The sequence below is a fragment of the Myotis myotis genome, unplaced genomic scaffold (assembly GCF_014108235.1).
Source record: "Myotis myotis isolate mMyoMyo1 unplaced genomic scaffold, mMyoMyo1.p scaffold_m19_p_32, whole genome shotgun sequence".
Lineage (NCBI taxonomy): Eukaryota > Metazoa > Chordata > Mammalia > Chiroptera > Vespertilionidae > Myotis > Myotis myotis.
The window spans coordinates 641,581-658,141 of NW_023416338.1; the positions used below are offsets into that span (position 1 = coordinate 641,581).

At 43.5% G+C, this 16,561-nt stretch overlaps 1 protein-coding gene across 1 annotated transcript; it reads left to right on the top strand.

Annotated features, from left to right (window-relative positions):
* The first annotated feature begins 469 nt into the window (after window positions 1-469).
* On the top strand, window positions 470-1,477 carry LOC118652551 (olfactory receptor-like protein OLF4). The gene has a single exon (XM_036302449.1). It carries the CDS (start codon window positions 476-478, stop codon window positions 1,475-1,477), a length of 1,002 nt encoding a protein of 333 aa, XP_036158342.1. The 5' UTR covers window positions 470-475.
* Window positions 1,478-16,561: the final 15,084 nt, after the last annotated feature.

Sequence of the window (16,561 nt, forward strand, 5' to 3'; positions counted from 1 at the left end):
TAATCCTCACATGTGGATATTTTTTCCACTGATTTTGAGAGGGTGGAGGGGAGAGAAACATCCATGTGAGAGAGGCACACCAACTGATTGCTTTCCACACCCACCCTGACACACAGCCAAGGATCATGTACGTCATTGAATTCTAGAAACTTTTGTTCTTCAGCACCCTATACTTACAGCCTGGACAGTGCCAAAAACGTGGTCAGCATTCAATTTATATTCCTGAAATACATGAAAAATTTTCTCATTAAAACGGTAGAATACATAATACCATAAGGAAAACTGATAATTGATACAAAAGCTTCATATCACAGGTGGCACAGGGGCTTTCCCAAAAGGGGACCAGATTCATACACAATATATTAAAATTAATTCTTTCTCTACAAATATAAATGTTAGCATTTCAAATATGTAATACAAGTTTTTGTGAATTAGTCATATTATTTCCCTCTTTCCTAGTAGTCACCTCCACCACATGCAACCAGGGAATGGTACACAAATTTCAGAATTTATTCTCCTGGGATTTTCAGAGGACCCAGAACTACAGCCCCTCATATTTGGGCTTTTCCTCTCCATGTACCTGATCACTGTGTTGGGAAACCTGCTCATCATTCTGGCCGTCAGCTCAGACTTCCACCTCCACACACCCATGTACTTCTTCCTCTCCAACCTGTCCTTGGTAGACATCTGTTTCACCACCACCACCATCCCAAAGATGCTGGTCAACATCCAGATACAGAGGAAAGCCATCACCTATGCAGGATGCATCACACAGATTTATTTTCTTATACTCTTTTCAGTGTTGGACATTTCTCTCCTGACAGCGATGGCCTATGACCGGTTTGTGGCCATCTGCCACCCCCTGCACTACATGGTCATCATGAACCCCCAGCTCTGTGTACTGCTGCTTCTGATGTCTTGGATCATGAGTATCCTGAATTCCTTGTTACATTGCTTAATGGCATTGAGGCTGTCCTTCTGTGCAAACTTGGAAATCCCCCACTTTATCTGTGAACTCAACCAGATGATCCAACTTGCCTGTTCTGACACCTTTCTTAATAACATGGTGATGTATTTTGCAGCTGTCCTGCTGGGGGTTGGTTCTTTCGTTGGGATCCTTTACTCATATTCTAAGATAGTGTCCTGCATACGTGGAATGTCATCAGCTCAGGGGAAATACAAAGCATTTTCTACCTGTGCGTCTCATCTCTCGGTTGTCTTCTTATTTTATTGTACACTGCTAGGCGTGTACCTCAGCTCTGCTGCTATCCAGAGCTCACATTCAACTGAAAGAGCCTCAGTGATGTACATTGTGGTCGCACCCATGCTGAACCCCTTCATCTACAGTCTCAGGAACAAGGACATCAAACAGGCTCTGAAGACATTCTTTGTGAAGGAAACTGCAAACAGGCCAGTTGTCCTAAGACTGAAGACCAGCCCCCGATGGCAGAGGTCAAAGTCTCAGAGTCAGACATAGAAGCATGGAACAGACTGTCGAATCTCAGAGAGAAGGCCCCAGGGGAGGGGGGAGGTAGGGGAGTGGGTGGGAAGAGATCAACAAAAGAACTTTTATGCTTATATGCATAACCCCTGGACACAGACAGTAAGGTGGTGAAGGCCTGGGGCAGGGCTCGGGGATGGGCTAGAAGGAGTCAATGGGAAAAATAAGGAGACATATCTAATACACTCAACAATAAGGATTTTTTTAAAAATAAAATGCAGTTTCTGAGTCCCACTCCAGAGAAGAAGGGCCCAGCAGTGGGCATTTACAATTGTTAAAAATGATTTATAAACTGGTTGAAAATGAGCACACGTAGATAGTAGATATCATTGCACAGATTATTAAGTTATTATTAGTTTAAAAACAGGGTGAGAACTGTATTAATGGAAATACTATGATTTAATACATTTTAACTTAATTGCCAGCAAATTTCTTCTTTAACTGATATTTTTCACATGAAAATATTTAAGTTTATCAGCAATGATCAAATCCATTTATGATTATAGATATAGCTTTGCAAATAAGATAATTTGACCTATTCACTCTTGTTATAAATTGCATGAAAGATAGGAATAAAGTGTGTCTCTGGATTCTTTTTTTTTTTAAAAAAAAAAAGGCTCAGAATCAGATACTGTGATTATCTTCACACTGTGGAACTAGAGCCTTCACTTTCTATTTATTTCCTAGGATTTCCATTTCTTTGACCTTAACTTCTGTATTCAATTTTAGTAACTCACTCTATTAAACTTTCTTCTTTCTCTTATATCCCACAGTTTTCCCCTTTGTTGTTTTTTTTAGCTTCCCAAATTTATTTCTAACATGGCCATTTACATAATGAGAAAACATTTGTTTTTTAGAATAATTTTTCTAGAGTGACAAATATTGTACCAAATGTTGTTTGTGGTTTTACTAAAAGAATAAGCCAGATATCCAAGGTGGCTGCTGACGGGACAGCCGGCTGCAAGAGAGTGTGTGAGTGAGAGAGCGAAAGGAGAGTGCGTGGACGTGCGGGGAGTGCTTGTATTTGTGAATGAGGGACAGTTGTATTCCATAGGACTGTTGGGGACTGGTGGACCAGGCTTACTTGCCTGGGCAGCCTCTACTACTGCTGAAATCTCTCCCAGAGCGGCCGTCTCTGCCACAGACCATGCCATCTTGAAGGGGAGAGCAGCTGTGATGGGAAGCCTAGCCTTACCTTCAACCAGGGAGACCTCAGATATGTCCCAGGACCCTACATCCACAACACCCAGGGACTTGCTGACTCAGCTATAAACCCACGAACACTGAGACTCCATCCTCCCCAACCATGGGCACCTAAAAATTTTTTCAGGGGGAGACAAAGTGGTGCCAAATATGCAGACGAGCCCTGCGCCTTCTCACAGAGCAGAGAGAAGGAACAGCTGAATTGAATTACATCCACCTGGAATTGGCAAATTAAAAACAGCTGGTGAGGCAATCCATGGATGTATAGGTCAGAGATCAATGGCTTAGAGAGAGTCAATGCAGGAGAGAGAGAGCTACATATCCAGACACCGAGAGAGGAGAGATCATGGGGAGACAAAGAAACAGCCCTCATACAAAATGAAAAGAGGCATCACCAGAAAAGAAGTAAAAGAAATGGAGGCAAGCAATATGTCAGACAAAGAATTCAGAGAAATGGTCATAAGGTCACTGAAAACGTTGGAAGACAAATTCAACAACATGTGTAAGAACCAAGAGGAAATGAAGAAGAACCAAGAAGAAATGAAAAATGACATCACTGCAATAAAGAACTCAATAGAAAGCATCAACAGTAGACTAGAAGTAGCAGAGGACCACATCAGTGAGCTAGAAAACAAGGTAGGAAAAAATATCCAAGCAGAGCAGCATCTAGAAAAAAAACTTAAAAAACAGGAGGAGAGCCTAAGGCAGTGGTCAGCAAACTCATTAGTCAACAGAGCCAAATATCAACAGTACAATGATTGAAATTTCTTTTGAGAGCCAAATTTTTTAAACTTAAACTATATAGGTAGGTACATTGTTATGAACTTAAATAGGGTGCTCCTAAGGCTTAGGAAGAGCCACACTCAAGGGGCCAAAGAGCCGCATGTGTCTCTCGAGCCACTGTTTGCTGACCACTGGCCTAAGGGAATTTTGGGACAACACAAAACGAAACAACATCCACAGAATATGGGTGCCAGAAGGAGAGGAAACTGAGCAAGAAATAGAAAACCTATTTGAAGAAATAATGGCAGAAAACTTCCCTGATTTTGGAAGAAAAAACTCACACAAGTCCAAGAAGCTCACAGAGTCCCTAACAAGATGAACCCCAAAAGATCGACCCCAAGGCACATTATAATTAAATTAGCAATCACCAACGACAAAGTAAGAATCTTAAAGGCTGCCAGAGAGAGACAGAAAGTTACCTACAAGGGTCTCCCATCAGACTATTGACTGATTTCTCAATAGAAACACATCAGGACAGAAGATAATGGAATGAAATATACAAAGACATGCAAAGCAAGGGCCTGAATCCAAGAATACTGTACCCAGAAAGGCTATCAATCAAAGTTGAGGGTGAAATCAGGAGCTTCACAGACAAGAAAGGACTCAGGGAGTTTATTACCACCAAACCAGAAATGCAAGAAATGCTAAAGGGTTTGCTGTAAAAAGAAGAAATAGGAAGGGAAGAAGGAACACCAGCATAAAGAATAAAAATGGGAGAAAGATGGTGACCAGCAAGAAGGTGGGGAGGGAGAATGTGTGAGAGAGTGAGGGAGCAAAAGAGATGTGTGTAGACATGTATGGTGAGAGAGAGAGAGAGAGAGTTAAACTCTGCAGGTCTTCAGGGGGCTGTCATACCAGGCGGTGGCATAGGAACTGCTAGATCCACTCTGTGCAAGCAGGCATCCTTCTTATACAGGGAAGGTGCGCTACCTGAATTTGAGCCTGGGCACGCAGACACAGGGAGTCTGCTTCCCACAGTGCGCACGTGCACAACCATACCCCACACCCACACAGGGACGCTGCACTATCTGAATTTGAGCCTGGGCGCATGGTCACAAGGAGTCTGCTTCCTGCAGCATGCACCCACACGATCCCTCACATCAACACAGGGAGGCTGTGCCACCTGACTTTATCTGGGCAACCGCACATGGAAGTAGGTTTCCAGCAGTGCAGGAGTAGACCTCCCGCTGACACAGGGCGACTCTGCAACCTGGGCCCCTAAGCAGACCGGGGACCCTGACTCTCCATGCAAGAGGCAGCACTGAGCACCAGTGATTTGACTCTGTTTCTGATCGCCTGTGCACAGGATCTTTGATTTCCAGTGCACGCACACTAAGAGCCAGTCACTCCAACTGCCGGCGCATGCGCACACAGGGACCCTGATTCTCGGCGCTAGGCCACACCAAGCAACAGAGACTCTGATACTCAATTCTCAGCATGGGAACAAGGGAACACTGACTCCTGGCCTTCACTAGGGCAGGGGTGGGCAACCCTTTTGTGAGTTTGTGCCAAAACCAGCAAAATCTCTGACTCAAAATTCTCCCGCATGCCAACCCTAATTTTTTGAGAACATGTTATGCCTACTTGATATCTCTTAAGGTGTATGTATGTGAAGAACCTTGAAGAAATAATAAAATCCATTCAAGCAACAAAAACACAGTATATGATGATGAAAAATACATTTATTTTTTAATGTATACATATACATTGATAGTCCGACGAAACTTTATGACTTCGTTTGATATTATCAGTGGGACTTTTTCTGCTGCATCACTGATGACAGAGATTTTACATCAGGTTTATGTTTCGTGAACTTCAGAGATATGCACGAGCTACTACTTTCATCCGACAGGCTACTCCTATTACAAGACTTAACAAAATTCATCACCGAGAAACCAAGGTGGCGGCATAGGTAAACACCTAAAATTGCTGCCTCTCACAACCACTTCAAAAATACAACTAAAAGACAAAACGGACATCATCCAGAACCACAGGAAGGCTGGCTGAGTGGAAATTCTACAACTAGAAGGAAAGAGAAAAGCACACTGAGACTCAGAGGAGGTGCGGAAGTAAAGTGCAGAGGTACGGAAGTGTGTGCGGAAAGTGCTGGCAACTGAGGACGCGGTTGTCTTTTTTAATCAAGAGTGAGACACACGCTCCCACTCTGAACTCCAGTTCCGGCCGAATCTCTGGGGACCCAGACTCACACAGGGAGAAACTGGACTATCTGGCAGTGGGCGGAACTCAAGGGCAGCTTTCTCTCAGAGGTGATTGTAGTGATTACCACCGGACACTGAAACCCAAGGCCTCTTAGGGCAGGATTGAGGATCAGCCATAGCTGTTTCCTCTGCCCTGTTGATTTCCAGAGACCCCACCCCAACCAAGCTGTGCTCTGAGGCTTTTGCATATGAATGACCTGGCCCTTTGCAATCTAAACTTACCTAACAAACTGCAGCTGGGTCAGAGAGACCCAGAACATCCAAAAGAAGGCCCAGGGCCCCACAGCAGCTTGCATTGCTTCACAGCTGGGCCTCATCTGGGCACCTCCAAACCCCAAACAAAGAAGAGGAATCTGCAGATCTCTCCATATCTCCTGCTGGGTAGCCTTAGGCAGAGGAAATTAGCACCTACTTAGAGATCAAAGAGCCAGTGTACATAGTGGTCGGAGTGGGACCATCCAGATTATAACTCCTCAGATCCATAAGGGACACACTCAGAGGGCATACTCAGTGAGCACCAAAGCCCCACTGAAGCAAGTCTTGCTCCATAAGGGTGTCTCCAGCACAGAAGTTCTCCCACTGCAGACACAGCTGATTCTCACAGCCTATTGGCCTGGAGGTCAATTCCTCCCAGTGATACCTACAACAATCATGGCTTAACTACATCAAGACTGCACACAGCCCACAAAGGGGTGCACCAATAGTATCCACCTCAGGTAATTGGGAAGGCTGAGCTACTGGGCCCTATAGGATGCCTACCACAGAAAGCCACCCTATCAACACAGGGAAGCAGCCAAAATGTGGAGACAAAGAAACAGGTCACAAATGACAGAAATGAAGGAAAGCAAACTGCTAGATATAGAGTTCAAAACCAAACTTATAAGGTTTTTCAATAATTTTCTAGAAACCGCTGATAAATTTAGTGAGACCCTCAATAAATCTAGAGAGACCCTCGAGGTTATGAAAAAGGACAAACTACAAATTAAGCATACGCTGACTGAAATAAACAATATTATACAGAGATCCAACAGCAGACTAGAGGATCGCAAGAATCAAGTCAAAGATTTAAAATACGAAGAAGTAAAAAACACCCAACCAGGAAAGCGAAAAGAAAAAAGAATCCAAAAATATGAAGATAGTGTAAGGAGCCTCTGAAAAAACTTCAAGAGTACCAACATCCAAATTATAGGGGTGCTAGAAGAAGAGAGAGAGCAAGATATTGAAAACCTATTTGAAGAAATAATGACAGAAAACTTCCCCTACCAGGTGAAAGAAATAGACTTACAAGTCCAGGAAGCGCAGAGAACCCCAAACAAAAGGAATCTAAAGAGGACCACACCAAGACACATCATAATTAAAATGCCAAGAGCAAAAGACAAAGAGAGAATCTTAAAATCAGCAAGAGAAAGACAGTCAGTTACCTACAAGGGAGTACCCATACAACTGTCAGCTGATTTCTCAACAGAAACTTTGCAGGCCAGAAGGGAGTGGCAAGAAATATTCAAAGTGATGAATGCCAAGAACCTACAGCCAATATTACTTTATCCAGAAAAGCTATAATTCAGAATTGAAGATCAGATAAAGAGCTTCACAGATAAGGAAAAGCTAAAGGAGTTCATCACCACCAAACCAGTATTATATGAAATGCTGAAAGGTATCCTTTAAGAAGAGGAAGAAGAAGAAAAAGGTAAAGATACAAATTATGAACAACAAATACACATCGATCAACAAGTGAATCTAAAAATCAAGTGAATAAATAATCTGATGAACAGAAGAAACTGGTGATTATAATAGAATCAGGGGCATAGAAAAGAAGTGGACTGACTATTCTTGGGGGGGAAAAGGGTGGGGGGGATATGGGAAGAGACTGGACAAAAATCGTGCACCTATGGATGAGGACAGTGGTGGAGGGTGAGGACAGTGGGTGGTGTGGGAACAGTGTGGAGGGCAGCTATGGGGGGGGGGAGAAAAACAACTGTAATAATCTGAACAATAAAGATTTAATAATTTTTTTTAAAAAGTACGAAATTTGCTGAATTAAGAGAGCCATGCAAAAATTAAGAATGCATATGCATACTGCATGAGTCTGTGTCTGTATAATTCCAACAAAGTCCACAAAAGCTTTCATTGTTTTGTTATATAACTGTAAACAATGTAATCACCCTGAGCCTCTTTACCTTATTTGTGATAGTAGTGGGATAATAAACCTAATTCAGATGAATGTTGTTAGAAATAAATGAAATGTTTGGAAGTACCTCTTAAGTCCATGACCTCTCTTACAAGTAAGAACTATATCTATGTGTATACATGGGTGCATTTGTAGATAATTAAAATTAGCGCACTCACACACATATATACACAGACTCATTAATAATCCCATATTTTATGTTGAAAGAAAATTTGTGAGAAATTTAGGTAGAATAGAAATTAAAAGAATAAATGGTTGAATTGAAGTGAAATAAAGGAATGTAGAAATTCAGGCACAAAGACACTATAGGGAATTCACTGTACCAGCTAATGGGGCATAATCTCCAAATTGACTTTAGATATTTTACTCCTACTTAACTTTAGATATTAACACAAAATATCCTTAGCAAGGGAAGCTAACTGAATTGAGAAGCTAATATTCCATTTCCTCCAGAAAGAAAAAAGTTTGGCCTGGCCGGCGTGGCTCAGTGGTTGAGCGTGGACCTATAGAAACAGTAATTTGGGGAATAAAATAGGACAGGTTTAGGAAATATTAGAAATTTTAGAAATTAAAGGCACCATGGAGAAAGCACAGGGCTGCAGAGCAGCAGAAGGTATATTTCCATAGAATGGGGGAGCTGGAAAGCTGCAACAAGTACATTTCCATAGAATGAGCAAAAGGTCTATATTTACAAAATAAAGAGTAGGAAGCCCTTCACTCAGAAGGACAAGAAGAAAGTTCAAAGGTAATAGGAAAACAATAGGGAAGGAGGTGGGGGAGAACCTCACATGTCCCATGTGAGACTCAACCTTTGAGTCCAGGGTTACTATAGTAACAAGTCTAAGGGAATAGTGATGACCAATCAGAAGGGATATCAAGGCACCAGGATCTGCAGCCTTTGGAAGCCATAGGGAAAGGGAACTCAGTGGGACCCTTTCCCCCTCTCTACATGGAAGTCCAATCTGTGGGACTCTTTCCCTGTCCCCATGTGGGAGTCTGTACTTATTCTTCAATAAATTCCCACCTTTGCTATACCACTTTCTGTCTATGGATTCATTCTTCAGTTCCAGCGGACAAAGAATCTGGGTACCAGTCCAAAAATTCCATATCACTATGAACCAGGAGGTCAAGGTTCAATTCCCGATCAGGGCAAATGCCAGGTTGCAGGCTCTATCCCCAGTGTGGGGCATGCATGAGGCAGCCAATCAATGATGCTCTCTCATCATTGGTGTTTCTATCTCTCTCTCTCTCCCTCTCCTTTCTGAAATCAGTAAAAATATATTTTTTAAAACAATAAAAAATTTGGGTAAATGTCTGTGTTACATTCCTGTGGCTGTTGAACTGAAGTCAGTGGCATAAAAGCAACACATTTATGCTCTTATTGTTTTGGAGGTCAGAAGTCTGAAACTAGTGTCAATGGACTAAAACCAAGTTGTCCACAGGGTCAGTCCCCTCCGCAGGCTGCAGGAGAGAAACTGTTTCCTCTCCATTCCCAGGTTCTCAAGGCCACAAGCATTCCTTGGCTCGTGGCCCCTTCTACATCTCCACAGACAGCAGTGCAGACCATCTCCAAAAATCCCTCTACTCCAACCATTTTTCCTTTTTCTTCTGCATTCTAGGACCGTGGTGATTACATTAGTCCTATTTGCATAATTATGTTCCAACTTCTAATCTAAAGGGGAAATCATTGTACTATTGTTGTTCTCTCTGCAGGGATTAAATGTGGACATTAACGATATAAACATTTTGTAAAAGTCAGCTGATTAGCAAAATATTGCATCTACTACCTTAATGCGTCCTCCCCTTTTAGTATAAAAATAATATATTCAAAGTTTCTGGGATTGGGTGCAGGCATCTTTTGGAGGCTCCTATTTATCTGCTACACAGTCTTTTTCAAAAATACATTGTTTGATGTCACTCTAGGGCCTTTATTTTTAAAATGGACAAAGCCTTTCTCAGAAGCTTATTTGATTTTGTTCAAGGACCTTTATATAAAAGAACTAAACACAGAATTTACAACAGTTTCTGGAATAAGTAAATATACTATTCATTCAAATTACATAGAAATAGGCCAGCCAGTGTTGCTCAGTGGTTGAGCATCAACCCAGGAACCAAGAGGTCATGGTTCGATTCCTGGTCAGGGCACATGCTCAGGTTATTGGCTCCATCCCCAGTGAGTGCATGCAGGAGGCAGCCGATCCATGATATTTGTCTCTCATCAATGTTTCTATCTCTCTATCCTTCTCCCTTCACCTCTTTCTAAAAATCAATACAAGCATTTTTTTTAACTGCAAAGAAATAAAATTTTGGTTCAGAAGACCTACAACTTGACTCTGACACAGAGCCACAACCTTGGTGGTCACAGAGTGGTCCTCAGACCAGGACCAGCAGCATCAATACCTGCTGGGAGACATTGATTTTGAGAATCTCTGGGCCCACCCAGATCTTCAAAGGAACTAGATCCTGAGTGATTCATATGCACATTGAAGTTTTAGAAGTGCTGGTCTCATTAGGTTTTCACCTTTCACTTGACAATTGAGGCAGGATAACTACTAGTATTTGTGAACAATGGGCCTTGAAAGGAATGACTCCATCCTGTCCCTCGCCCTCCATCTGAACCATAGACACTCCATCTTGTTCCTGCAACCTCCATTTTGTAAGAACTGCCATTTAAAATTTTCCACAAAACACACATGGCACTTTGTTCTATTAATTCCAGGAAGTAACTAAGCCAGATAGCCTCTCTGATAGAAGTAACTCTGCTATTTCTAGCTTCTGTAAGCACACTTGCTCGAATAATGGGGAAAATAAGACATTTGGGGGGAGGGGCTAGCAATCTGAATCTGTGCTAGTAACCTAATGCACATTCTTGTTAGCCTTTTAATTATCTGGTCCTGTAAGCCTCTGTGCCGGCGATGGGATCTGGTCAGTCCTTGGTTCCTCCCATACCAGGTGTCTTTGGTTATCTGAGCTGTGCTCAAGGCTACAAGCTTTCTGCAAGATATCTGCTAAGCACACTGCCCCCTTCCCAGCACATGGAGTTTTTTGCCTTTATAAGCTAACCCCTAAGTTCATTCAGAGCCATGAGAATTTGAGAGACCCAAGTCCGCCAGCTTTTCAAATAAAGACTCCAAGTTCAGCTCTCTGATTAAAGCAACTTCTGTTCAGCTCACTGAATTACCAATATAACATTTGTGTTGGCTATTATAGGTGTTCAGTGGCCTCCCTCCAAACATTGACAAATATCCCCTCGGGCAAAATCATCTCAGGCTGAGAATCATTGGCCCAGCGTTAGGAAACTGAAGCAACGTGTCAGATTCCAATCGAGGCCCATCCCTTACTCATCTTGTAACTTTGAGCAGATCACTAAACCCCTTCAAGCCCCATTTCTGCAAAGGGGAATAGAGTTCATAATAGAACTATCTTATAGAGTGGATTTTTCAAAAATTAAATAAAATGATGCTTATAAGATGCTAAGTGCCGGTTATATGGCATAAGAATATTTACATATCTCATAATTAACATTATCCTATCTAATAAAAGAGAAACATGATAATTAGCGTACATCCGCAACCATTCCCATTGGCTAATCAGGGTGATATGCAAATTAACTGCCAGCTAAGATGGCAGCCGGCAGCCAGGCAGCTTGAAACTAACATGAGGCTTGCTTGCTTCAGTGAGGGATGAATCCAACGTTCCCCGCCTGCCTTGCCGGCCTCTGAGCTTGCAGTTTGAAACATAGTTACAAATATAGAAGCTAAACAAAACCCCAGAAACCTGCTTTCAGCGAGCCAGGATCTGAGCTGGAGTTGATACAGTGTTTCGATTATAGAACACAAACAAACCAGATACCTGCTTTCAGCAGCAGAGGCCTCAGAGCTGGAGTCAGAGCTAAAGCTGGCCCAGAATAAAAAAAAAAAAAAGAAAAAAAGGAGCAGTTGGGAGCTTCAGTCACTTGCCAGCCTGAAAACAGCCCTCAGCCCCTCACCCACACTGGCCAGGCACCCCAGTGGGGACCCCCACCCTGAAGGGTGTGTGACCAGATGCAAACAGCCATCATCCCCTCATCCAGACTGGCCAGGCACCCCAGTGGGGACCCCCACCCTGATCCAGGCCACCCTTCAGGGCAAACCAGCCAGCCCCCACCCATGCACCAGGCCTCTATCCTATATAGTAAAAAGGTAATATGCCTCTCAGCACCAGGATCAGCGGAGCAGTGAGGCCTCCAGGCACCAGGATCAGCATGACAGGGGGCAGTGCCCAAACCCCCTGATCGCCCTGCGGCTCTGTGTGTGACAGGGGGCGGGGCCACAACCTCCCTATCCGCCCTGCTCTGTTCATGACAGGGGAAGGCACCCCAGCCCCCTGATCAGCCCTGCTCTGTGCCTGATAGTGGGGGAGCTTCCCAACCCCCTGGTTGCCCTGCGGCTCTGTGTGTGACAGCGTGCGGCGCCCCAACCCCCTGATCGGTCCTGCTCTGTGTGTGACAGGGTGCAGCGCCCCAACCCCCCCCACCACGGGCCCTGCTCTGTGTGTGATAGGGTAGAGCCATAACCTCCCCATCGGCCCTGCTCTGAGTGTGAGAGTGGCGGCGCCCCAACCCCCTGATCCGCCCTGCTCTGTGTGTGACAGGGGGTGGTGCCCCAACTCCCCTATCGGCCCTACTCTGTGAGTGACAGGGGGGAGCTCCCCAACCCCCTGATGGGCCCTGCTCTGTGCGTGACAGGGGGTGGCACCGCAACCTCCCCATTGACCCTGCCTTGAGTATGACAGGGGGCGGTGCCCCAACCCCCCAATCGGCCCTACCCTGTGACTGAGGGTGGCATCACAACCTCCCAATCCGCCCTGCTCTGTGCATGACTGGGGGCGGCGCCCCAACTCCCCAATCGGCCCTGCTCTGAGCCCGACCAGGGGCTACACCTAGGGATTGGGCCTGCCCTCTGCCACCCAGGAGCAGGCCTAAGCCAGCAGGTCGTTATCTCCCAAGGGGTCCCAGACTTCAAGAGGGCACAGGCCAGGCTGAGGAACCCCCCTCCCCCCCAAGTGCACAAATTTTTGTGCACCGGGCCTCTAGTATATATATAAAAGCCTAAGTGACCATTATGAACTGTCCACCAGTAACTATGATGCACACTGACCACCAGGGGACAGACGCTCAACACAAAAGCTGCCCCCTGGTGGTCAGTGCACTCCCACAGGGGGAGCGCTGCTCAGCCAGAAGCCAGGCTCACAGCTGGCAAGTGCAGCTGCAGCAGCGGGAGCCTCTCTTGACTCCGAGCGGTGGTGGCAGGCACAGTGGGCCAGGATGAGCATGAGTGGCATGGTGCCGGTTTGGGCTCCTCCCTAGCCGCTTGCCACTTAGTGTACTGCTACATCCCCCGGGGGATGTCCGACTGCAGGCTTAGGCCCAATCCCCATAGGCCAGATGGATCAGGCCTAAAGCGATAGTCAGACATTCCCCGAAGGGTCCTGGATTGTGAGAAGGGGCAAGCCAGGCTGATAGACACCCCCTCCTCCTTCCCCCCATGCATGGATCCGTGCCCTGGGCCTCTAGTATATTTTAAAATGAGGGACTTAATGACAGCTCTTAACTTGTGAAATAAGTACAAAATCCTTCATCATTTTTGACAAATGTGTCCTGAAGCCAAAGACTGTGGAGTCAGAATTGCAATTATGTAGCAAAGAACACAGCTCTCCCCTTGTTGGAAAGGAAGATAGCAATTCTCTGGAGATATCAGGGCTGTGTCCCCACCACAGATCAGTGCTGGAGGATCAATGGGACTTGGTCCTGACAGGTTTCTTGGCCTCAGACATTGGGGAAAATGTTAACTCAGCATTGGGGTAACTCAGAGTAGGAGGTCAGATCCACGGAAAGCAAGAAAATCAAGGACAAGGGAAAATAAAAACTAAATTTACTTGACTTCTAACCTGGTCCCTTGGGATCAGAGAATCATTAGGAAAAATTCCTTTCTGTTTATTGTAGAGGCCCACAGGGAAATCATGTGCTTGGAAGTTGGAATAACACAAGGGAAATGTGCCTGATGAGCAGGTATAGAGAGCACTGTAAATATCTCCCCTGTGTAGTCCTCAACTTGTACAACTCTGAGGGACAGGGCATGGCTGTTGCTTTTGACTGCTAAGCTGGTTCAGGAACTGATGCTGCACTCCTTCCTGCTGTTTTGTGTTGGGACAGATCCTCAGTCTCATCATTAACCATCCAGGGAGCAATTCAGACTTCCACACGGACGCTTCCTCTCAGAGACCCCATCCAGGTGAGTCTGAGAACCCATTAGGTACATCAGGAAAGGGTCAGACAGGATGGAACCTCATAACTTTTACCTGAGTCACTGTGACCCTAATCAGCCCAGCCCAGAGACCAGATATCTCTTTTTGTACCCTTGACTAAGCAACTAATTTATTCTTAATTCACTTAATATGTTAATAAGGATGTTTCTCTTTGAATCTGCAGTACAGTGCACATAGTTGACAATTAGGTGGTGGGAATGGGAATCCAGTTGGATGACACTGTAGAATGAGTGAGATGCATAAAATGATCGCAGTAAAATGAAAACATATCTGAGTTCTGCTGTTCGGGGAGAAAGAAATAGAGATTACGTGTGGAGCACAGTGCAGTGAAGTGAGTGTTTGTGTTAAATTTCCAAGATGAGGTGTGTTTGAGCATGTTTTGTATTTATTGAAAAGACCCTGACCAGTGCATGGAGATGGTACCTTGCAACAGCAGTTGGTGAGACTTGCGTTGCAGCATCTTCTCTCGTGCTGGGTATTCACATGAGAAAAACTATTTAAAACTCAAAGAGGAATACTAAATATTAAGTTGAAAGACAAGCTTTGCCAAATGGTAAATGTTCATATACATTGAGACCTAATTCCGGAATCATTCAATGAATAGTAACTGAGCATCTGCTATTGCCAGAACATTCTAGGAACTTGTGTATTATATTCTTCTAAATTTACAATTTAATTATTAACCCATGTTGTTATCATTAAATTATGTCTTCTTTCGGTTAATATTTGAGTCTTCATTCAATTATGTTTATTATGTTTGTTTTGAAGCTACTCATTTTAACCTGATTTATTATCCCTTCTTTCCTTCCATGTTTTGTTTCTATGTAAGTGTGTATCCATGCACATACCTGTGTGAAAAACTCAAAATGTGAACAAAGCAGGTGAAGTACCTGCTCTTTTTTTAATTGTTTAAAGTATGACAAATAGTAGAGCATATGTCTCCTTTTTCCCCTATTGACCTCCCCCCAGCCTCCCCCACCGACTCAGCACATGCCCTCACCCCACCTAGTGTCTGTGTCCATTGGTAATGCTTCTCTTTTGATCATGCAGTATAACAGTGAGGGCAGAGAATAATGAAATAAATGTGTGCTTAAAATAATGTCCTCAGGAAGAATCATATGAAGAAAGCTATTCAGTGTACAAATTATCATGGTGTGGGCAGGATGTATAAAGCATGGTCTGGGGAGGTTTTGCATGTTGGATGAAAACCTGAACCAGGGCCAGAGGGTGCCCACTGGGTTTGTTACAAAAGAGATCAAAACCCAAAGCCCAAGAAATAATAGAAAAGGTGCCACATCAGAAAAGGAAGAAAGGAGCTCATCCTCCCTCAGACCATATAAAAATGAACTGGTCAAATAATTATGAAATCGCTCCAGAAAAAACAAGTCTTCAGTGCTTGATATTTAAAATTTTCCCCTGGATATTTTCTTGTGTGGAAGTGTTGGTTTATCCCTTTGTTTTGGATGTACAATGTGTAAAGTGACACCATAAAGATATCACCTCTTTTGTCTCTCAGGCAAGTTTCTTTTTGTTTTCTTATTATTTTTCTGGTCATCAGAGGAATATGTTTAGGGTTCAAAGGCTGCCAGAACCAAAGAATATTTTTCTCCCTCACAACTGAACTTATATCATTTTAAACTCCAAATTTCATTTCATTCCTTTTTCTCTCCATTTAATCAACAGAATTTGTATACAATTACAAGCATTATTTTATGGTTTATTCTTAATAAAGTATGATTAGCATACAATATTATATTAACTTCAGGTGTACAACATAGTGATTCAACAGTTTTTTACTTACAATGTGGTCACCACAATAAGTCTAGGACCCATCTGTCACTATGCAAAGTTATTAAGATATTATTGACTATATTTCTTGTGCTATACACTAAATATACATAATTTATTTATTTTATAACTGCAAGTTTGTACCTCATATTCCCCTTCACCTGTTTCACCCATTCCCTCACCCCCATCTGTTTGTTCTGTGTATCTATGAGTTTGTTTTTGTTCTGTTTTAGTTGGTTGTTTATTTTGTTTTGTTTAAGATTCTATATGTCAGTGAAATTATATGGTATTTGTCTATCTGTCTGACTTATTTCACTTAGCATAATGCTCCTTAGGCCTGTCCCATGTTGTTGCTAATAGCAAGGTTTCATTCTTTTTATTGCTGAGTAATATTTTATAGTGTATATACAGGGTAGAGCAAAAGTGGGCTAATAGTTGTGAGTACACAGAACATAGAGTTTATTCTTGTATTATGACTTATAAATTATTGTATTATTTTCCATGTGAACAACTGTAAATCTACTTTTGCCCCACTGTGTGTGTGCGGTGTGTGTATGTGTGTGTGTGTGTGTG

Bases quoted from the DNA above. Each gene is read 5' to 3' on its own strand.
- LOC118652551 (XM_036302449.1), top strand. From the start codon at position 476: ATGCAACCAGGGAATGGTACACAAATTTCAGAATTTATTCTCCTGGGA.